The 23,034-nt window shown below is 42.8% G+C and overlaps 1 protein-coding gene across 4 annotated transcripts in view; it reads right to left on the reverse strand.

The window, feature by feature from the left end:
• Positions 1-2,203: 2,203 nt before the first annotated feature.
• Positions 2,204-23,034, reverse strand: part of LOC120066088 (inositol hexakisphosphate and diphosphoinositol-pentakisphosphate kinase 1-like) — a 66,762-nt gene continuing 45,931 nt past the window's right edge. For all 4 annotated transcript variants that reach the window (XM_039017188.1, XM_039017186.1, XM_039017187.1 and 1 more), the window contains 3 exons: positions 9,879-10,016; positions 8,559-8,678; positions 2,204-4,209 (listed from right to left, as the gene is read on the reverse strand). In XM_039017188.1, the coding sequence (XP_038873116.1) occupies positions 4,109-4,209; positions 8,559-8,678; positions 9,879-10,016 (359 nt within the window). In that variant the 3' untranslated portion in view covers positions 2,204-4,108. The remainder of the gene's footprint in view (positions 4,210-8,558; positions 8,679-9,878; positions 10,017-23,034) is intronic.

The raw sequence follows: 23,034 nt of genomic DNA on the forward strand, positions 1-23,034 counted from the left end.
AGTGTTGTAGGTTAGGTCTACTATGTTCTTAATATCTTTGAGCCATTGATTTAAGAGGACAATAATGGAAATACATTTTCAAACTTGTTTTGTGTAATCGTAGATGATTTTAAATTCGTTAGCCACTTAGATTTGATCATTTAAAACACAATACAACCCCATCTAAATGTATTCAGTGTGTGTGTATGTTTGTGTATGTGCACCAGTGTGTGTGTGTGGCCAACAGTGGTGGGTATGAATGACATCAGTGTTTGGCATTCGGTGAGAAGGCAGACTCGCAGCTTTTTCCCGTCGCACTCCCTGTAGGGTGACGCAGCTCTTTCCATTCACCCGCCGTCTCTAGGAGAAGTCAATTACAAAGAGGGGGCTAGCTGAATTGAAGTGGTCTCCATAGCAACACTTTAGAGCTGGAGCCAAGGAAGGAGTCATCATTGTGGTTTGCCGGAATGGGAGAGGGGGAGAGAGGGGGGGGGGGGGGGGTGAGAGGAAAGAGAAGGAGAGGAGATGGAGAGGAAAGAGGGAGAGATAGAGGGGAGAGAGAGGCGTCCCAGCCAAGAGCAGTGACTCAGATATACTCAGCTGTCAGACATCACCCCTCTCTTTCTTTATAGATCAATAACACAGGCTCCGTCGGTCCAGACCTTCACCACGATAAGGACAATTAACACACAATGTTGATAGACCAGGGACAAAATGCCCTGTTTAGACTGGACAACTGGATGGGACCAGTCTCCCACAAACGCACAACCGCGCACACAGATCCACATTCACACACAGAAATACTGTCTATCGAAAGAAAACGACAGCTTGGATTTTCCCATGGCCTTAAAGTTGAATGACATGTCATGAAGTAATATTGACCCGTGTTCTGCTACATCACCCACCATCCTTGGCTATGTTCTTCAAATGTTCCACTGAGTACACCTGTTACAATTCCCATGTATCAGTTCACCATGACCAGTGTGTATAAGAAGAAGCAGACTGAGCCTCATAGATGCATCATTTCTGTTTCAGGCGTTGCTGTTCTGTCTGGGATCAGGGAGAATAACGTAACAACAGCAGTGGTGGAGAAAATACTCCATTGTCATAATTGAGTAATAGTAAAAGCTATACATCAAGTTCCTTAAATATATATATATATATATACATACACACACTAGCAAACCAGACACCACGATTGTCTCGTTTTAATTTTTTTTTAAATTAATGGACAGACGGTCACACTCCCACACGCCGGCATAATTTACAAATGCAGTATTTATGTTTAGTGAGTCCGACAGACCAGAGGCAGTAGGGATGACAACGTGTTATATTGACAGGTGCGTGAACCATATTGTTGTCCTGCCTGAGAATTCAAAATGTATCCAGTACTTTTGGTGTCAGGGAAAATGTAAGAGAGTAAAAAGTACATATTTTCTTTAGGAATGTAGAGAAGTTGATTTTTATTTTTTAAATAGGCTAAATAGTAAAATACAGATACCTCAAAAAACGACTTAAAAGTATTTTTACACCACTGTTCAACAGTCACAGGACCGAAACTACAGAGACCACGCATCCCGACACCTGAGCTGAGAGGGTTGCTAGACATGGTGGTGCAACAGAGCGTGGAGCTGAGGTACTTGGAGGCCAGAGTGACAGCCAGTGAGAGCCAGGTGGATGAGCTGAAGCGAGAGAACGCCGTTTAAGGAAACAGGCTGGGCACTGGCAGAAAATAATGTGGGCAGGTTAGTGTAATAGTGGGGGTTATGACTATGTATCCAATGCAGTGACTCTGGAGCTGGAGGATGTGGTCTACGTGAGACTCTCCTCAGCTTTCACGATCTTTGATAAATCACAACAAAACATAGCAACTTCAGTGGCTTTCTGCTCTTCCCTATGTGAGGAGAACTAACACAATAAAAAGATGTAGTAGGTTTCATATTTTCCTATTGATTCTGTGATGTCGCATTTAAGCTCTGTATGGGCATTCCTGAACTGTACAATGAAGGCTTGTTAAAGATCTGTTTCTCTCCCATCATTCACATGAACAAACATGAACGGTGCACTTACACACTATCGACAACTTAAACTAATTGAAGCAAACGATCATCTTTGATCCAATGTGTGGTGCCACTGAGTACCGAGCATATCATACTACACTGTAATAGTGAACCTTGCTGCACCCACAACCCCCCCTCCACACACCCAGACAATAGTGCCCCTATTAGACTTGTTAAAATAGATTTTTATTGCCTGAGACGAATGAAGAACCACAACCTTCAGAAATCAGATAATATTACTTTTAATAAAACAACCTTTTGGTGTTTTATTTCTAGACCTTAATAAGACAACGTCTAAGGAGAGGATTCTATACAGCATCAAGTATCTTTGGCTGATATTACATGGCACAGTAAATAACCACAACAACAGAAAAACAGTCCTAATTTCACCTATAAACACCAGTCATTAAATAAATCATTACTATCAAGAAAAACAATGAAGAAAACTCACAGAAAAATAAAGCTTTGTTCTACAGATTCAGCAGTGCTAGTTTGACATTAGTGCAGTTGAGAGCTGGAAATAGCATACAGACTACTACATACCAACTACAAATACAATGACATTCATGTTCTCTTCAGAATCCTTAGAAACCTTTTGGTTTTACAATTTGGAGAATTACTGTACAAGAAAACCATTGTTTTTGTTAAATGATTCAATGCATACCTTCTTTCTAAAAAAAGGTAATTTTTTAACCATAAATACATATTAAATTCAACTTTATTTATCCCTACTGGGACAATACAAATGCCCAAATAATATGTATTACATCATTTGATACACAATCGTTTAAATTAACATTAAAAACATAACTTTGGCAAGACAGCAGAAATGTTCAAAATAGTTTGAGGACCCAATCCAGACTGAGGAAGCCTAAAGGGTACAGCTATTTCCCTCTGGAGTGGTTTACCCTTGAAATACTGTAAAAAACATATTTACCACAGATTTTTATGTAAGGTGTTGAGACACGTGTATTGTTTATATTTTTGGTATGTTTGAGATAAGGATATGAAATATATTTCACATGGGACTCAAACATAAAACCAATTATGTATATAAAATATGAGTTGTGTATTATTTTGTGACAAAATGCTGTGTAGACATGATATGAAACATACACTGAGTATACCAGAAAGAAACACCTTCCTAATATTGAGTTGCGCACCCTCTGAATGGCACACACACAATCCATGTCTCAATTGTCTCAAGGTTTACAAATCCCTTTTTGACCTGTTTGCTCCCATTCATCTACACTGATTAAAGTGGATTTAAGTGACATCAATAAGGGATCATAGCTTTCACCTGGTCAGGCTGTCATAGAAAGAGCAGGTGTTCTTAATGTTTTGTATACTCAGTGTACAGTATTCCTGTTGTATCGTATTGTAACCTTTCCCCCCCAAAATCACGTAAAGTACAGTCACCCTAAAACAGAATATAAAAAGAGGGACACACAACAAAACTGAGAAAGCAGTCTGTATTTGATCAACTGGCTCAACTATACCTGTATGCCAATAATTATGTCTGCCATGATTGGTGTAGAATATTCTGAACCTGCCTCCCGTCTCTGAAAAAAGAGGTACTCCTGCAGAGACAGATTTTGTGTGTATATATATATATATATATATATATATATATGGTTCCATATAGAATAGGATATGGATGAAGCATGGAAAAACATCTAGTTTCTCCCATTGTCTCTGTTCAGCAACCACATCAGCAGGCAGTCTGAATCAAGGACAGACAGATGGGCTGTAGGGATGCATCCAGCCTCAGGCGGGTCTATACCCTGCCGAGGACACTGGCCATAGGCTCCCCTGGCTGTCGCTCAAATGGGGCAGTGTTGGTTGGACAGACAAAGCCTGAGGGTTTTGGTTTGTTTTTGTCCACAAAATAGGACGAACGGTCCTCAGGGTCCAGCACTGTATGTGACTGATTACGAACAAGAGTTTGAAGGCACTCATAGGTTGACGGGCACAGTGTGGATGGATGGATTAATAATGGCTGCCTCTGAAGGTCCAGGTGTTGGGTTGTCCTGCGGTTCCTCTGTGGGATCCAGTGAGGGGGTTGCGGACTACTCACTGAAGCTGAAGTGTATGGCTGGATTTGATGGGTTCACTGAGGTGGGGGAGGAGGGCCCTGCACTGGACACTGTGCTGGGGGGGGCACTGTTTACTGCGCACACACAATGAAAAGAGAAAGAGAGAGACCCACACAAACATAAACAGGTCAAATATTAGGTGAAAGTAATTGAGTTGTGATTGAAATTGGGGAAATTAGAATATTAGGCATAGTCCTGGGTGAAACTCAACTACTGGTGTTTAATCCGTTTTGCCTCCATATATCTCCATCCAACCACATACAAATACACTACATGGCTTGTCGAACATCTCATTCCAAAAACATGGGCATTAATATGTAGTTGGTCCCCCGTTTGCTGCTATAACAGCCTCCACTCCTCTGGGGAAACTTTCCACTAGATTGCTGTGGGGACTTGATTCCATTCAGCCACAAGAGCCTTAGTGAGGTCGGGCACTGACGTTGGACGATTAGGCCTGGCTCAAAGTCGGCGTTCCAATTCATCCCAAAAGAGTTTGATAGGGTTGAGGTCAGGGCTCTGTGCAGGCCAGTCAAGTTCTTCCACACAGATCTCGACAAACCATTTCTGTATTGACCTCGCTTTGTGCACAGTGGCATTGTCATGCTGAAAGGGCCTTCCCCAAACTGTTGCCACAAAGTTGGAAGCAACTTTGTGGCAACAGTATGCTGTAGTGTTAAGATTTCCCTTCACTGGAACTAAGGAGCCTGAACCATAAAAAAACAGACCCAGACCATTATTCCTCCACCAAATTTCACAGTTGGCGCTATGCATTGCTGCAGGTAGCGTTCTCCTGGCATCCACCAAACCCAGATTTGTCCGTTGGACTGCCAGATGGTGAAACGTAATTCATCACTCCAAAGAACGCGTTTCCACTGCTCCAGAGTCCAATAGCGGCGAGCTTTACACCACTCCAGCCGACGCTTGGCATTGCGCATGGTGATCTTAGGCTTGTGTGCGGCTGCTCGGCCATGGAAACCCATTTCATGAAGCTCCCGACTAAACGTTATTGTGCTGACGTTGCTTCCAAGGGGCAGTTTGGGAATCGGTAGTGAGTGTTGCAACCGAGGACAGACGAACTGACCCCTCCGCGGTCCCGTTCTGTGAGCTCGTGTGGTCTACCATTTCGCGGCTGAGCCAATGTTGCGCCTAGACATTTCCACTTCACAATAACAGCACTTACAATTGACCAGGGCAGCTCCAGCAGGGCAGAAATATGACTGACTTGTTGGAAAGGTAGCATCCTATGAAGGTGCCACGCTGAAAGTCACAGAGCTCTTCAGTACAGGCCATTCTACTGTCAATGTTTGTCTATGGAGAGTCCGTGGCTGTGTGCTCGGTTATATACACACCTGCCTGCAACGGGTGTGGCTCTAATAGCCGAATCCACTAATTTGTTTCCACATAATTTTGCCCATGTAGTGTATCTAAGTTGCCCTACTGTTTACCTTCTGTACTAGCTATTAAAATTAGTGCCTAATCAGACCATTATTACTGTTCCAGCTGGCTACGTTAGGTATGAAACGTTAAGCGTAGCACATGATTAATAGCAATATCGCCAGCATCTTGTATATGTGACTCGTTTCAGGAAACTAGGAGTATGGTCGCACATCACTACTTCACAGGAGAGGCATTTGAACGTTTCTGTTTATTACGTGAGATGTTCAGTATGTGTTGAGTCCTTTCTACCGCGGCGTTTTAAAAATATATAACGTTAGCCATCGAGAACTACAACATTTTTGCTACTTTTCTAAACATTGATGCCCTGAATGTAGCAGGCGCTTTAGACAGACAGATCAGTTGGAAAAAGTGATTTGCTACTTTCTGCACACGACACAGTCAGTGTGAACTGGAGTAACTTGACAACGCTGGCCAAACAAGATGTAGCTACAAACAAAACGGAGTTAAATGGTTCCAGTGAAGCATTCATCCTTGTATACGGTTAAGAGTCGCGCAGCGGTCTAAGGCGCTGAGTCTCAGTGCTAAAGACGTCACTACAGACCCTGGTTCGTTCCCGGGCTGTATCACAACCGGCCGTGATTGGGAATTCCATAGGGCACAATTGACCCAGCATTGTCCGGGTTAGGGGAGGGTTTGGCCGGGGTAGGCAGTCCTTGTAAAAAAATGACTTGTTCTTAATTAACTGACTTGCCTAGTTAAATAAAGGTCAAATAAAAAAATGGAGTCTAGCTACATTTTCAGATATTATAATTTTGTCAAAGTCGTTTCCATTGCAAGTTAAAGCGTATTGTTAGCTAGCGAACGTCACGTGTATGATGTGTAGTAATATTATTTTAATCAGAAATCCATTTTCATTCTTAGTTATAGCTAACTAACATTGAACCTGGTTGGTTAGCTTTAGCTACCTGCAGATTCATACTACAGCATTGTTTAGCTAGCTACATGGCTAGGCTACCTGCCGTCCCACTTAGCTAGATGTGGCCGGGGGTTATAGCATTTCCTTCACATGACCCATCAATTTAGACAAGTGTGTCTGGTAAGCGTCATCTAATATTTATAAAATATTTTATCTGGACACTTTGTTGTTGATATTGCTACTATGCAAGTAACCATTGCAGTATACTGTTTATACCTTCTGTATCCTGTGCATGTGACAAATCAACTTTTTATTTTATTTGACATTGTGTTTACCAGAGACTAATGTGAAGAACATGACCCGCACCAAAGTCAGATTAGGATATAGGCCAAGGATTAGATAAAGTGTACTTTTACCTGCAGTTTATCCTTATTGTAAGATACTACTTTCACCACTTTTAGTCTTGAAATCATTGGTTGTTTACTACACTACCTTACTCACTCTGTTTAGCACATGGCCTCACGTGTGAATCCTTGAAGAGATGGGTGGGGGCTAAGACTTAAGATGGTGTGAACGATGCTGAATGGGTGTAGACCAAGGTGAACTGTCCAGTAGGTGTACCAAAACATTCAAGGGCCATTTTCTCAAAAGTAAGTTTATCAACTTTCAAAGCAGAATTACTTTCCCATTGTTCCTCAACTGTAGTGTATGACATACCATTTTCTAGCTCTGAGTCTCTACTTTTATCCAATGCAAAAAAACACAATTTTCAAATTTTGCTACATAAGACCGAATCGAGGCGGTAGTCACATATTTCAAATTCTCTCTCATTGACAGACGGGCGAGTGTCATCATGACATGCAGCACTTTGGGGTGGACACCCACTTGTCTCAATCAATGAGAGAAGATTGTACATAGACAAGATGGCGGAATACACATTGTTGGACTACTTCATGGAGCCAAAAATGGATTTAATTGAATAACAGAGAATTTTCTAAATTCAAACAAACCCCTTGCAATTAGACATGGAAGTTAAGAAGACGTGTTGTCTTCCAAGTCGAGAATTGAGGAAGTATTGACAATTAAAAGGTTGTTCTGAAAATCTCTATGCTACGTTTAACATTACCTACCTAGTAACGCCTATCAGCCAGCTGGAACAGTAATAATGGTCTGACTAGGCAACATTTTTAATAGCTACTTCTGTACTAAATTCAGTTGCACTAAATTCAGTTGCATTGGGAAAATAAACAATGTCAAGCCACCTCAAATGAAAACAAAACTGCTATTCATCTAAGCGACAATTCTAACATCCAGCATGTTTTCTACTCCTCCTCCACACCATAATAGACATTAAATGGGTTATGAGGAATGAGGAGAGAGAGAGAGAGACTGATAAAGCAGCTCAGAGCAGCTGTTGAAGCAATCCTAAAATACTGGTAAAGGGCCAAATGAATCACCATGTAGCCCACTGGATGCACAACGAGTGGGAAGGGAGGGAAGAGGGGGGGCACCGACAACAACGGACCCCAGTGGCAAGTCGGAGACGGCTCGGCAAAACTAAGTGGTGTTATTATGCCGAGTCCTACTTCACTGAAGTCATAATTGATCGCGCCTCTCCTCTTGGCGATGAAAGACAAAAACACAAGGCTCTCATTTAGTTTGACAGTTTAAGGCCCAGCAAAGCAGGCTTTTTATATCTCATGCTGTGGGGAAAAAAACTGTCTCTCTCTGCCTGGTTATGGGTGCTGGTCAGGCTGTTAGCCTGTGTCATGATCATTAGGCAGTAATAGGCAACAAACGGAAGAAAACAGACTGAAAATGGGGAGGTACTAATGGGATTTATTATGTTTTTAAAACATTTTCTATCGCATGCCCTATTGAACACAACCCTGCTATAGGACAATGTAAGTGTGGCTAAGACTAAGCATTGCTATTGTGGTGTTGGATCCTAAAACAATCCCTTTTCCCTACCATCATTTTCATGTTTGTAGATCTGATCTACCCATGAGGTTGGGAGGAGCGTCCGCCATATTGCTTACACCCATCTGGGTAAGGGCTTGGGGTGGTGGTCGGACGGACACGGAAGAACACGGAGGTCAGTATACTCACAGCATAGTGGGTGGGTGGGGGGCCGAACAGGAGTTTCTGAGGAGGAGAGGGCCTTTGGTGGGGGGTAGGTGTGTGCCTGGCCATACCCCTGGCTTGACGTGTCGAACAAGACAGAGAGAGCTGGAGGGAAACGATAAATGGTGTTTATATAAGATGTACACTACTAAACATTATATTAGGAGACCTACAGGGGATATGTATTATATGCCACTGAGAAAGACAGTGATGACTCGGACACAAAATATACACTACATGACCAAAAGTATGTGGACACCTGCTCAGCAAACATCTCATTCCAAAATCAATTAATATGGAGTTGGTCCCCCCCCAGGTCAGTCAAGTTCTTCCACATCAATCTTGACAAGCCATTTCTGTATGTACCAGGCTTTGTCATGCTGAAACAGGAAAGGGCCTTCCACAAACTGTTGCCACAAAGTTGGAAGCACAGAATTGTCTAGAATGTCATTGTATGCTGTAGCGTTAAGATTTCCCGTCAGCGGAACTAAGGGGCCTAGCCCGAATCATGAAAAACAGCCCCAAACCATTATTCCTCCTCCACCAAACTTCACAGTTGGCACTATGCATTCGGGCAGGTAGCGTTCTCCTGGCATCCGCCAAACCCAGATTAGTCCATAGGACTGCAAGATGGTGCAGCGTGATTCCAGAGTCTAAAGGCGGACAGCTTTACATCACTCCAGCTGACGCTTGGCATTGCGCATGGTGATCTTAGGCTTGGCCATAGAAACCCATTTCATGAAGCTCCCGACGAAACAGTGATTGTGCTGACGTTGCTTCCAGAGGCAGTTTGGAACTCGGTAGTGAGTGTTGCAACCGAGGACGTTTTTAAGCACTTCAGCAATAGGCGGTTCCGTTCTGTGAGCTTGTGTGGCCTACCAACTCGTGGCTGAGACGTCGTTGCTTCTAGACGTTTCCACTTCACAATAACAGCACTTACAGTTGACCGGGGCAGCTCTAGCAGGGCAGACTTTTGACGAACTGACTTGTTGGAAAGGTAGCACGTCTATGGCGATTGCATGACTATGTGCTCAATTTGATCCAACTGTCAGCAACGGGTGTGGCTGAAATAGTTGAATCCACTATTTTGAAGGGGTGTCCACATACTTTTATAGTGTATGTATTTGTTAGCTTGTTCCCAGATCTGTTTGTACTGTCTTGCCAACTCTTATGGTCATTATCACGCCAATGACCATCGGAGTTTGCAGGACAGCACAAACAGAACGTGGATCAGGTCCGGAGTGTGCAAGCTAGGCATGTTGCTTCTGGAAAGCGCCAAATACCTACCTTGACTAGAATACCTACCTTTCATGGTCTTAGCGTGGGCGTCGCTGCTGTCCTCACACACAGCATTGAGGAACTCGTCCACCTGCTTGAGGGAAAGCGAGTTGTGCAGCGTCTCCAGTGGGTAGATAGAGGGCACCATGGAGCAGCCTTCGAAGCCTGCAGCGGGGAGAGGAGACACACAGTTGCACCACCCCTCCATCTGATCAAGGAGAAGTGGCGATACAGTAATCGAGCATGTAGCCCATTCCCCCAATGGCCCGGATCACCATTTCTGGTAATTAAACCACTTGATGGAGAAAGGTAGACATGGGTGTCCTGCAGTGCACCATGCGAGGACCATGCCAAAATCCAGCCAAGTCATTCACACTAAAGTAGCAAGCCATAGAGACTCAACTAAAGACCTGTTTTGCATTGCGAACGGCGTACACGTCCTGCGCCGAGGCCTAGTGTTGTGTGACGACAGCCTTTTCTCACACACACACACACACACACAATCCTTTGATATACACTGCAGCCCAAAAGAACACCACGATGGAAGCGATATCACCACACAAACACAAGGAATGGATGAGGTCAAGCAATGCATCATTTCCCAGAAAACATGCAGTCACAGCCTTGCATTTCACCCCGAACTGTCCAACGTGTTGTACATTAAATCCCAACAGTACTTTTAAATGATCAGCAAACAGCTTCGACGGTCCGCATTCTAGTCTTCCGCTGATATGTTAAATCTTCCCCAACAGACTGACAGTTTAATTGAGATTAATCAACATGTTAATGTGCTTTCTCAAGAGATAAGCCACAAATAACCAGTCAACTTAGTCAGGATGGACTGCCACCAACCCCAACGATCACACTGTGGCGAAGCTTTGCTGGAGCTTTAGAGTTTGCTGAGCTTCAGCCATAAGCAGTTCCAACATCATCATTAAATCTGGGCAAGCCAAGGTCAGAGTAGAACATGAGGGTTTTGCCTGCCAAAGTCTTCGATGACAACGCTAAAGAATATCGACCCTGACTTCTGTGGAAAAGGCCTGTAGCCACAAAGAATCTCAGAAAAGTTCCTAGGGATCCTGTTAAAACATGTTCTAAGACAACAACAAAAACCTTCCAGCTCAGAGTAGGTTTTAGGGTGATAAGACACTGCTCAGAAACTGAGCCAGGTGTAAAATCAATTCATAAAAGTTCTCAGCTGGTACTTACAATAGTTTGAGGTAGCGCAAATGAAAGATTTTGATTGTTGAAAATATGGGGAATAACCAATCGCAGAGGCATCACCAGCTGTGAACTCTATAGCACGCTTCAGACAAAATGTACATTTCAGTCACTTAGCAGATGCTCTTATTCAGAGCGACTTACAGGAGCAATTAGAGATAAGTGCCTTGCTAAAGGGCACCGACAGATTTTTCACAGTGAATGTGACTAAAACTTTGACATATCTTTAGTTTGACACTATCACTTTGCCTACTCTTAATTCTTCCCTAACATATTGGCATGCATACCTTAAAAAAAAAAACTATTCTGATGGTTGTTTAAAGCAGAATTTTGATAGTATTACTGTTCTATCAACACACTCGTCACTCCCGTTTAAAAATTCTAAATCGCTTGGGCACAGTAGGCATCAAGACACTTGCATTAAACATTTTGAAGGGTCTATCATTTTCATCGAACACAATCAAAGTTAACATGGATTCCTTCAAAGCAAATTTTTTAACAATGTGATATTGCGCTCCAAAGGGACAACTTGAAATAATAAAAATAAGTGATTATTTATTAGCCTAATGGTTATGAGTATTAAGTATTTAAGCATATCATGTGAAATAGTCCTTATAAAATAATTGTCAAAAGCGCAAGATACAGTTGAAGTCGGATGTTTACATACACTTAGGTTGGAGTCATTAAAACTTGTTTTTCAACCACTCCACAAATTTCTTGTTAACAAACTACAGTTTTGGCAAGTCAGTTAGGACATCGACTTGGTGCATGACACAAGTAATTTTTCCACCAATTGTTTACAGACAGATTATTTCACTGTATCACAATTCCAGTGGGTCAGAAGTTTACATACATTAAGTTGACTGTGCCTTTAACAGCTTGGAAAATTCCAGAAAATGAAGTCATGGCTTTAGAAGCTTCTGATAGGCTAATTGACATCATTTGAGTCAATTGGAGGTGTACCTGTGGATGTATTTCAAAGCCTACCTTCAAACTCAGTGCCTCTTTGCTTGACATCATGGGAAAATGAAAAGAAATCAGCCAAGTCACTAGAAAAAAAATTGTAGACCACAAGTCTGGTTCATCCTTGGGAGCAATTTCCAAACGCCTGAAGGTACCACGTTCATCTGTACAATCAATAGTACGCAAGTATAAACACCATGGGACTACGCAGCCGTCATACCGCTCAGGAAGGAGAAGCATTCTGTCTCCTAGAGATGAACGTACTTTGGTACGAAAAGTGCAAATCAATCCCAGAACAACAGCAATGGACCTTGTGAAGATGCTGGAGGAAAAACAGGTACAAAAGTATCTATATCCACAGTAAAACAAGTCCTAATCGACATAACCTGAAAGGCCGCTCAGCAAGGAAGAAGCCACTGTTCCAAAACTGCCATAAAAAAAGCCAGACTACGGTTTGTAACTGCACATGGGGACAAAGATAGTACTTTTTGGAGAAATATCCTCTGGTCTGATGAAACACAAATTGAATTGTTTGGCCATAATGACCATTGTTATCTTTGGAGGAAAAATGGGGAGGCTTGCAAGCCGAAGAACACCATCCCAACCGTGAAGCACAGGGGTGGCAGCATCATGTTGTAGGGGTGCTTTGCTGCAGGAGGACTGGTGCACGTCACAAAATAGATGGCATCATGATGCAGAAAAATTATGTGGATATAAACATCTCAAGACATCAGTCAGGAAGTTAATGCTTGGTCGCAAATGGGTCTTCCAAATGGACAATGACCCCAAGCATACTTCCACAGTTGTGGCAAAATTGCTTAAGGACAACAAAGTCAAGGTATTGGAGTGGCCATCACAAAGCCCTGACCTCAATCCTATAGAAAATTTGTGGGCAGAACTGAAAAAGCATGTACGAGCAAGGAGGCCTACAAACCTGACAGTTACACTAGCTCTGTCAGGAGGAATGGGCCAAAATTCACCAAACTTATTGTGGGAAGCTTGTGGAAGTTAAACAATTTAAAAGGCAATGCTACCAAATACTAATTGAGGTTATGTAAACTCTGACCCACTGGGAATGTGATGAAAGAAATAAAAAGCTGAAATAAATCATTATCTCTACTATTATTCTGACATTTCACATTCTTTAAATAAAGTGGTGTTCCTAACTGACCTAAGACAGGGACTTTTTATTGGTATTAAATGTCAGGAATTGTGAAAAACTGAGTTTAAATGTATTTGGCTAAGGTGTGTGTAAACTTCCGACTTCAACTGTATACTGTTGCATGTACAGTGCCTTCAGAACCGTTGACTTTTTCCACATTTTGTTAAGTTACAGCCTTATTCTAAAATTTATTAAATTCAGGTTTTTCCCTCATCAATCTACACACAATACCCAATAACGACAAAGCAAAAACAGGTTTTTACACATTTTTGCAAATGTATAAAAAAAAAAAAACAGAAATAGCTTTTTTGCATAAGTATTCAGACACTATGATATGAGACTCAATTGAGTGCAACCTGTTTCCATTGATCATCCTTGAGATGTTTCTACAACTTGATTAGAGTCCAATTGTGGTAAATTCAATTGATTGGGCATGATTTTGAAAAGGCACACACCTGTCTATATAAGGTCCCACAGTTGACAGCGCATGTCAGAGCAAAAACCAAGCCATGAGGTTGAAGGAATTGCCCGTAGAGCTCCGAGACAGGATTGTGTCGAGGCACAGATCTGGGGAAGGGTACCAAAACATTTCTGCAGCATTGAAGGTCCCAAAGAACACCGTGGCCTCCATCTTCCCCCATGGAAGTTTGGAACCACCAAGACTCTTCCTAGAGCTGGCCGCCCAGCAAAACTGAGCAATCGGAGGAGAAGGACCCTTGGTCAGGTAGGTGACCAAGAACACGATGGTCACACTGACAGAGCTCCAGAGTTCCTCTGTGGAGGTGGGAGAACCTTCCTTCTGGACGACCTCCTCTGGTCTGATGAAACCAAGATTGAACTCTTTGGCCTGAATGCCAAGGGTCACGTCTGGAGGAAACCTGGCACCATTCCTACAGTGAAGCACAGTAGTGGCAGCATCATGCTGTGGCGATGTTTTCAGTGGAAGGGACGGGGAGACTAGTCAGGATTGAGGGAAAGATTGACGGAGCAAAAGTGAGCGAGATCCTCAATGAAAACCTGCTCCAGAGCACTCAGAACCTTAGACTGGGAGGAAGGTTCACCTTCCAACAGAATAACCCTAAGCACACAACCAAGTCAACACAGGAGTGGCTTCGGGACAAGTCTCTGAATATCTGTGAGCGGCCCAGCCAGAGCCCGGACTTGAACCCAATCTAACATCTCTGGAGAGACTTGAAAATATCTGTGCAGCGACTCCCCATCCAACCTGACAGAGCTTGAGAGGATCTGCAGAGAAGAATGGGAGAAACTCCCCAAATACAGGTGTGCCAAGCTTGTAGCGTCATACCCAAGAAGACTCGAGGCTGTAATCTCTGTCAAAGCTGCTTCAACAAAGTACTAAGTAAAGGGTCTGAACACTTATGTAAATGTAATGTTTTCAGTTGTTAAACATTTCGAAAATATGTTTTTGCTTTGTCATTATGGGGTAGTGTGTAGATTGATGAGGGGGAAAAAACAATATAAATCCATTTTAGAATAATAAATGTGGAAAAAGTAAAGCGGTCTGAATACTTTCCAAATGCACTGTAGATCTAGATTATTTATGGCTTGATTATATAGAAATATCAAAACGTTCTTTCAATAACTCCAAAGCAATAGCATATGGCTCAGGAACCACGGACACGTTGCCTTTTTTCTGTAATCAAGACACCTGCCGGTAACTGTTAACTGGTTAGGCCAGCTCATGAGGTCTCCCAAACATCTGTCAACTAGGTAGGACTCGCATCACTAAAGAGACATATATAGCTATTATTTTTACCCTTAAGAGTAGGAGTAAAAGGCTCTATTCTCATCACTTACGACCATTTTTCTACTCTGAGACGCTTCGTGGATACGGCCCCTGATCTATAGCTCCCTTTGCCTTTCCCCTCTCTCTCTGCTAGCCACGGTCTGTCTAGCTTCGTCATTTCTTCTCCCAGTCATTCCATCTGTAGTTCCCCCTCTTTGTGCTGCAGCCTTTCCCCTCCATATGGATATCAAATTCAGCTCACATACCAGATGCAGTGAGAGGAGAAGACTGATGCTACACTGCACCATTCATTCACTACCTGTGAGACATGGTGGAAGAGCACACAACATAGAACTACACTATATATTCCAAAGTATGTGGACACCACTTCAAGATAGTGGATTCGGCTATTTTCAGCCACACCCGTTGCTGACAGGTGTATAAAATCGACCACACAGCCATGCAAACTCCATAGACAAACATTGGCAGTAGAATGGCCGGTACTGAAGAGCTCAGTGACTTTCAACCATCATAGGATGCTACCTTTCCAACAAGTCAGTTCGTAAAACTTCTGCACTGCTAGAACTGCCCCGGTCAACTGTAAGTGCTGTTATTGTGAAGTGGAGACGTCTAGGAGCAACAACGGCTCAGCCGCAAAGTGGTAGGCCACACAAACTCACAGAATGTGAACGAGGAGTGCTGAAGCGCATAGCGAGTTCCAAACTGCCTCTGGAAGCAACGTCAGCACAAGAACTGTTTGTCAAGCACGTCATGAAATGGGTTTCATGGCCAAGCAACTGCACACAAGCCTAAGATCACCATGCCAAGTGTCGGATGGAGTAGTGTAAAGCTCGCCACCATTGGACTCTGGAGCAGTGGAAACGCGTTCTCTGGAGTGATGAATCACGCTTTACCATCTTGGCAGTCCTACGGACGAATCTGTGTTTGGCGGATGCCAGGAGAACGCTACCTGCCCGAACGCATAGCGCCAACTGTGAAGTTCGGTGGAGGAGGAATAATGGTCTAGGTCTGTTTTTCATGGTTCGGGCTAGACCCTTCAGTTCAAGTGAAGGGAAATCTTAACGCTACAGCATACAATGACATTCTAGACAATTCTGTGCTTCCAACTTTGTGGCAACAGTTTGGGGAAGGCCCTTTCCTGTTCCAGCATGACAAAGCCCCCGTGCACAAAGCACGTTCCATACAGAAATGGTTTGTCGAGATCGGTGGGGAAGAACTTGACTGGCCTGCACAGAGCCTTGACCTCAAAGCCATCAAACTAATTTGCGATGAATTGGAACACTGACTGCACTAATGCACTTGTAGCTGAATGGAAGCAAGTCCCTGCAGAAATGTTCCAACATCTAGTAGAAAGGCTTCCCAGAAGAGTGGCGGCTGTTATAGCAGAAAAGGAGGGACCAATGCCATATTAATGCCCATGATTTTGGAATGAGATGTTCTACGAGCAGGTGTCCACATACTTTTGGTCATGTAGTGTATTTGTGCGGTCGGTCTTTATCCTTGCATAAGCTCAAGCAACACATTACAGGCAGGGTTGGGGAGTAACAGATTGTAATCCCTTACATGTAATCCTTTACATGTAAGGGAATCATTTTTATTTACTGTAATCCTTTACGTTACAAGCTAAATTATTGTAATTAGATTAGATACTTTTTAAAAACTAGATGATTACTTTTAAATTCAGAAAGGAAAGAAAATCTAAAAATCTTTCACACTCCTGTTTTCTCAATGACATTCTGAATCAGCATTGAAAAAAGGCACAAGTTTAAGTTTGTTCCACCTGATCAAGTCTGGCCAGAAGTCAAAGACCACTATGATGACATACCAAATGGGTTTGATGGATTGCAGGAATAAGCTTTTGTAGGCTACAGTCCAAGCTATGCCTTCCAATGGTACGACTGCTGTCGGCATCCAAATATTATCCAACTTGAATAAACGCTTGGACGTAAGGATGACAGCAGTTGTGTAGTCTACGGCGATACAGATATCACTTATTATTTTTTATCTACATAGCGCATTGATGTGAATCACACTGCTGCTCTCTCATTTAGCTATTTGCGCCTTACGAATTGTGGTTGTTGTGGATGGCTGTTCACAAATCTAAATGTGTATTTGAACCCAATAATGGTTGAATTCAAGAAGTTTAAGCTGCCTATCAATCATTGTTTTTTAAACCAATGGACAGCCAGTGAAAAATGTGCTCGTAACAGCTGCACAGTGCGGTCCCAGACTATGGAATAACAGTGGGGCATTTATTGCTCTATTTAATTAATGACGATACAAATGTAATCCATAAGCCTAATGGACACATGTTCAAACTCACACACTTTTGATACTTTAAAAAGGGGCAATCTGTAGTTGCTACATTCATTTTTGGACACACACAAACATAAATATATATATACACAGGCACCTGCAAGTTCCCAGCCATTTCTGGGGGGAATGGCCCTAGCCCTCAACCTCTGATCCAACAGGTTGCAGACATGCTCAATGGGATTGAGATCAGGGCTCTTCGCTGACCATGGCAGAACACTGACATTCCTGTCTTGCAAGAAATCACGCACAGAATGAGCAATATGGCTGGTGGCATTGTCATGCTGGAGGGTCATGTCAGGATGAGCCTGCAGGAAGGGTACCACATGATGGAGGAGGATGTTTTCCCTGTAACGCACAGCGTTGAGATTGCCTGCAATGACAACAAGCTCAGTCCGATGATGCTGTGACACACTGCCCCAGACCATGACAGACCCTCCACCTCCAAATCGATAGCAATCCAGAGTACAGGCCTCGGTGTAACGCTCATTCCTTCGACGATAAACGCAAATCTGACCATCACCCCGGTGAGACAAGACCGCGACTCGTCAGTGAAGAGCACTTTTTTCCAGTCCTGTCTGGTCCAGCGACGGTGAGTTTGTGCCCATAGGCGAAGTAGTCGCCGGTGATGTCTGGTGAGGACCTGCAAGCCTGTCCAGCCTCTCTCAGCCTATTGAGGACAGTCTGAGCACTGATGGAGGGATTGTGCGTTCCTGGTGTAATTCGGGCAGTTGTTGTTGCTATCCTGTACCTGTCCCGCAGGTGTGATGTTCAGATGTACCGATCCTGTGCAGGTTTTGTTACACGTGGTCTGCCACTGCGAGGACGATCAGCTATCCGTCCTGTCTCCCTGTAGCGCTGTCTTAGGCGTCTCACAGTACGGACATTGCAATTTATTGCCCTGGCTACATCTGCAGTCCTCATGCCTCCTTGCAACATGCCTAAGGCATGTTCACGCAGATGAGCAGGGACCCTGGGCATCTTTCTTTTGGTGTTATTCAGAGTCAGTAGAAAAGCCTCTTTAGTGTCCTAAGTTGTCATAACTGTGACCTTAATTGCCTACCGTCTGTAATCTGTTAGTGTCTTAACGACTGTTCCACAGGTGCATGTTCATTAATTGTTTATGGTTCATTGAACAAGCATGGAAAACAGTGTTTAAACCCTTTACAATGAAGATCTGTTTAGTTATTTGGATTTTTATGAATTATCTTTGAAAGACAGGGTCCTGAAAAAGGGTTTATATTCCATTGATTCTTCAAAAATATTTTTATAAACACCTCATGAGTTCAACTGTCACACTCCATGAGATCCCAAAGCATAAGCTTGTTTTACTCCAATGTTGGGAAACATTGTAAATGTTAACTAACACTGTATAGCCTCATATCAAAATTATTGTTTTAATCATGTTATCATGGATGCTCAGTCCTTGCATCCATAGCCCTGTCTATTCATCTAAGAGTGACTACATTTCTCCAGGCACATCCATCCCTCAGCTTTTCACCAAAACAGAGGCGGGGCAACCGTTTTGTTATCGTTTCATCTGTGGGTTTGCCCTTTAAAACAGTTAAACAATAGGCTTATAGTAAATGCAGCAAATGCAGCATATGGCATTCATTTTTCACATGTAAATAGCACTTTTCAGTAGTGCTCAAAGCATGCCATTCCATGAGTGCAGCATTTAATTTTCAACTCGAATCAATGAGCCCAATCAGTCATCCATGACAACAAAATCATAAACAGAGTAGGGCTGGCTAATAAGTCCTTAGTTTTGGGGTCATGCTCAGGTAAAACAATTTGGCTAATCTATACTTCCAAGTCCTATTCTTGAAGATCAAAGGGTATAACATTTATTGGAATGACTGGAATTCTGATAGACTTTGGTTTTTAATTTAAAGATATAATTTAATCGTATTATATGTAGTAGAACGCAATGGGTTAAAGGAAGTCAAACATCCATATATGGCAGCTATGTAAACTTTAACATTGACTTATCCTGCAATCGAAGTGGTTCAATCGTTAACACACATTTTTTATTTTCTTCTAACGCCTCTTAAGGGGAAAGTAATCTAAAAGTAACTGAAAGTAATCCGATTACGTTACTGAGTTTGGGCAATCCAAAAGTTACGTTACTGATTACAATGTGGCAGGTAACTAGTAACTAAACAGATTACATTTCGAAAGTAACCTACCCAACCCTGGTTACAGGTCTTTCACTGATCCAGATAAACCCCGAAATGTGTTTTAACCATGTACGGTGGTTCTCTCAGTTAATATAAGACATTATGGCAGCTGTATTTAGCTTTCAAAGGCCATCATTTCTTTCGCCTGCTAGCCAAACTAAAGACAACATCATTTGCTAGCTAACACAACTCTCAAAGAATTCAAGTTCCCGACAGCTACAAAAATAGCTGGTTTGGCATCTTTAAAAAATCCAGAGCACCTTTCAACAGCCTCGTATTATTTCGGGATTCTTTTGGTCCGGTACATACAGTGCCTTCAGAAAAGTATTCATACCCCTTAACCCATTCAAAATGTTGTGTTACAGCCTGAATTCAAAATGTATTACAAATATTTTTCTCACCCATTTACACACAATACCCCATCATGAAAACATTTGGAAATGTTGCCAAATGTATTGAAAATGAAATACAGAAATCTCATTTACCTAACGTATTGCCCAAAGGGTGTGAATACTTGAAGAAGCACCTTTGGCGGCTATTAAAGCTTTGAGTCATTTTGGGTGTCTATCAGCTTTTCACATCTGGATTTGGGGATTTTCTCCCATTCTTCCTTGCAGATGTTCTCAAGCTATGTTAAGTAAGAGGTGCAGCAGCGGTGAACAGCAATCTTCAAGTCTTCCCACAGATTTTCAAATGGTCCTTCTTGCCCGGACGGCTAGCTCTAGGAAGTTTTTTTTTCTTCCCCCAATGATGGAGACCACTGTTCTCTTGGAAACTTTCAACACTAGAAATTGTTTTATACCCTTCCCCAGATATAATTGTGATGAGGCATATATCTTGGAGCTCTATGGACTGTTCCTTGGACTTCATGGTATAGTTTCTGGTCTGACATGCACTGTCAACTGTGGGACCTTAAAGACAGTTGTGTTTCTTTCTAAATCATGTCCAAACAATTGAATTGGCCACAGGTGGACTCCAATCAAGTTGTAGAGAAATGAAGGATGATCAAAGGAAATTCCCCTTTCCCTTGCCTTTCCATTTGGAGTGTCATAGCAAAGGGTTGTGAATACTTATATCAATGAGATATGCATTTTTTCTTCTTCAATACTTTTGTAAAAAAATGTTTTCACTTTGTCATTATGGGGTATTGTGTGTAGACAGGTGAGAAAAAAATAAAATAATTTTAATCCATTTTGAATTCAGGCTGTAACAACAAAATGTGGAATAAGTCAAGGGGTATGAATACTTTCTGAAGGCACTGTACATTGCTTTCCGTAAGCATGGCCAACAGAACGTGTGTAACAATTGTAACCAAGGTGTAACATGGCAACCTCATATGTTGCTAGCGGTAATGATGAAAAATGCAGTATGATTTTGAAATAGTACCTTAGATTTTTAATATTTAATTGTGCAACTTCACAAGTTTTGAACCACTCAGTGTTCATATTCACCATCTACATAATGATGTTGAAACTTTGCTGTTTTGTTTCCTGGGCCACAAAATGCCATTTCTGAAGGCTTTTTTTTTGTGTGGGTGGCACTTGGACTAGCGGTAGAGAGGATGGAGATCAAAATAAAAGATGGCGTGAGAAAACGTCAGGCTGACAATTCATGTGCGCCCAGTCAATTACATATGTAAATGGAGTATCATTTTCTTCCAAGTCTACCAAGAGAATAGTAATACAGTATGAAGTGCTTCCTAAAATAACTCCTGTACAGCTACAGAGCTCTGGGCTGATGTCTAGTACTCTCAAGGGGGGATGCGTAGGCACAAAAGGGGGACATCGATTCATGCTCCAGAAACTCCCCTGAAATCGGTAGTTTACTGACAGACCACCGCTTAATTAGCTAATGACCTAGATATTCACCACAGACAGATCTTAGATCTTGCCAAAATACCAACATATCATTAATGGATTCTCAAATGGTACCCAGTCAGAACCTCCCATAATGCAGTGTCACCATCATTCCAATTAAGTATATCTGAAGCAACAATCTTGACAGGCAGCTGTCCCAAAAGGACTGTACAATAGTTGTTTGTGCCATTTCCCATTCATCCCCACCTGTTCATAGTGTTTGCTCTGTTACCCCAACCTAGGGGGTAGCATGCATTGCACTTCACTCAGCAGCGGAAACCCTTCTAGAAGAGGTTTGTCCATGGTCATTCAATATTAAAGCCATGTAGACTTGCCAACATGCAGAGGCAGTGCTGGTTGTCGTGCAGTTTCCAGAGCAGGGGCTGCACAGAATACGGCATCAGGTAGGATTGCCTTTTCTTTTTCTGTCAAGCCTGATAAAAAGATCTCGAAATGAAATGAAAGCTGGCAAAAGATCCTTTTGGATGAAAAGCCTCAGCAGCAAAATGAGTAAGGGGTATCGATCCATCGATAGGAGAAGGAACACCCCCTTTATAGTTGCCACTGCTGCATTTTCTGGCAGGCATGCAGATAGACAGAGCAAGAGACGGGTTAAGAGACAGACACGGAAGGAATAGGGCAACAAATTAGACTGATGCCATACTCATGTAGACAGTGATACCGAGTTAGACAAAAAAAACGAATGAAGACAGAAGAGACGGGGGAAAAAATGAAAAAAGGGGGGGAGGGAAAAGCAAAAACAACAAGCCTGCATTGGCAGCACCCCAGCACTGCATGAAGGGGCGGAGGGGAGGACACGGAAGGTCTACAGAGGGCTGACCGTAGAGGCACTCGGGGAGGTCTTGGCCGGACACCAGCCAGTTCCTGAGGAGGCGCAGGTGGTAGGGGCACTGGTGCAGGTGGTGGGCCATGGCCCTGTCCAGAGAGGCCAGAGGGGGGCAACACAGGAGGGCCGGGTCAGTGACGAGCCCCTTCAGCAGCTGGGCTACAAGATGCTCGTCTAGGGGCTCTGAGGAAGAAGAGGCAGAGCGAGGAAGAGAGCACAGTGGAAGAGGAGCAAAAGAAAAAGGCTGTAGGTGGGCCAGCATGTGCATAATGCTAAAGGGGCAGGCACTCGTTTTCATTCAAAAGAAACAAGGCTACAGGTCCCAGGCTCTCATCCACTCAACTGACACACGGAGAAAGGAAAAACAACTCTCCAGAGCTACGGTTCTCACCATCTGATTATCACAGGGTAATGCTGGGTAATGGGTAATGTACATTGGAAGCCTAAAAATGGAAGAAATGCTTACAGGCATGTCATGCCATAATGCCTCTCTCCTCTCCACGAATTACCAGTAGTCACAAGGCTTTTTTTGGACTCCCCAACACCACACCTGTCTCAGAAGATCAAAGAGCGATGCTTTCTTTCCAGAAAACACTGAACTACCAAACAAGGCATCAATGTTTTCATGTGGAATCAAAAAAACAGCATTTTTATCTCAAAGGGAAATGGAGATCATAGAAAATGGGAACACACCTGAAGACCCTATGAGTAGTACCTATAACCGCCTCAGAAATACTATAAACAATTGAACAGACGTAACGATATCTCCCTGAGACAAAGATTAGCCCAATGTCAATCTCAAATAGTTCCTTTGATCTCATGCATCATTCATGGCAACACAGGATTGTGTGACTGTGGACGTCTGACTTAGAG

The sequence above is a fragment of the Salvelinus namaycush genome, chromosome 21, assembly GCF_016432855.1.
Source record: "Salvelinus namaycush isolate Seneca chromosome 21, SaNama_1.0, whole genome shotgun sequence".
Lineage (NCBI taxonomy): Eukaryota > Metazoa > Chordata > Actinopteri > Salmoniformes > Salmonidae > Salvelinus > Salvelinus namaycush.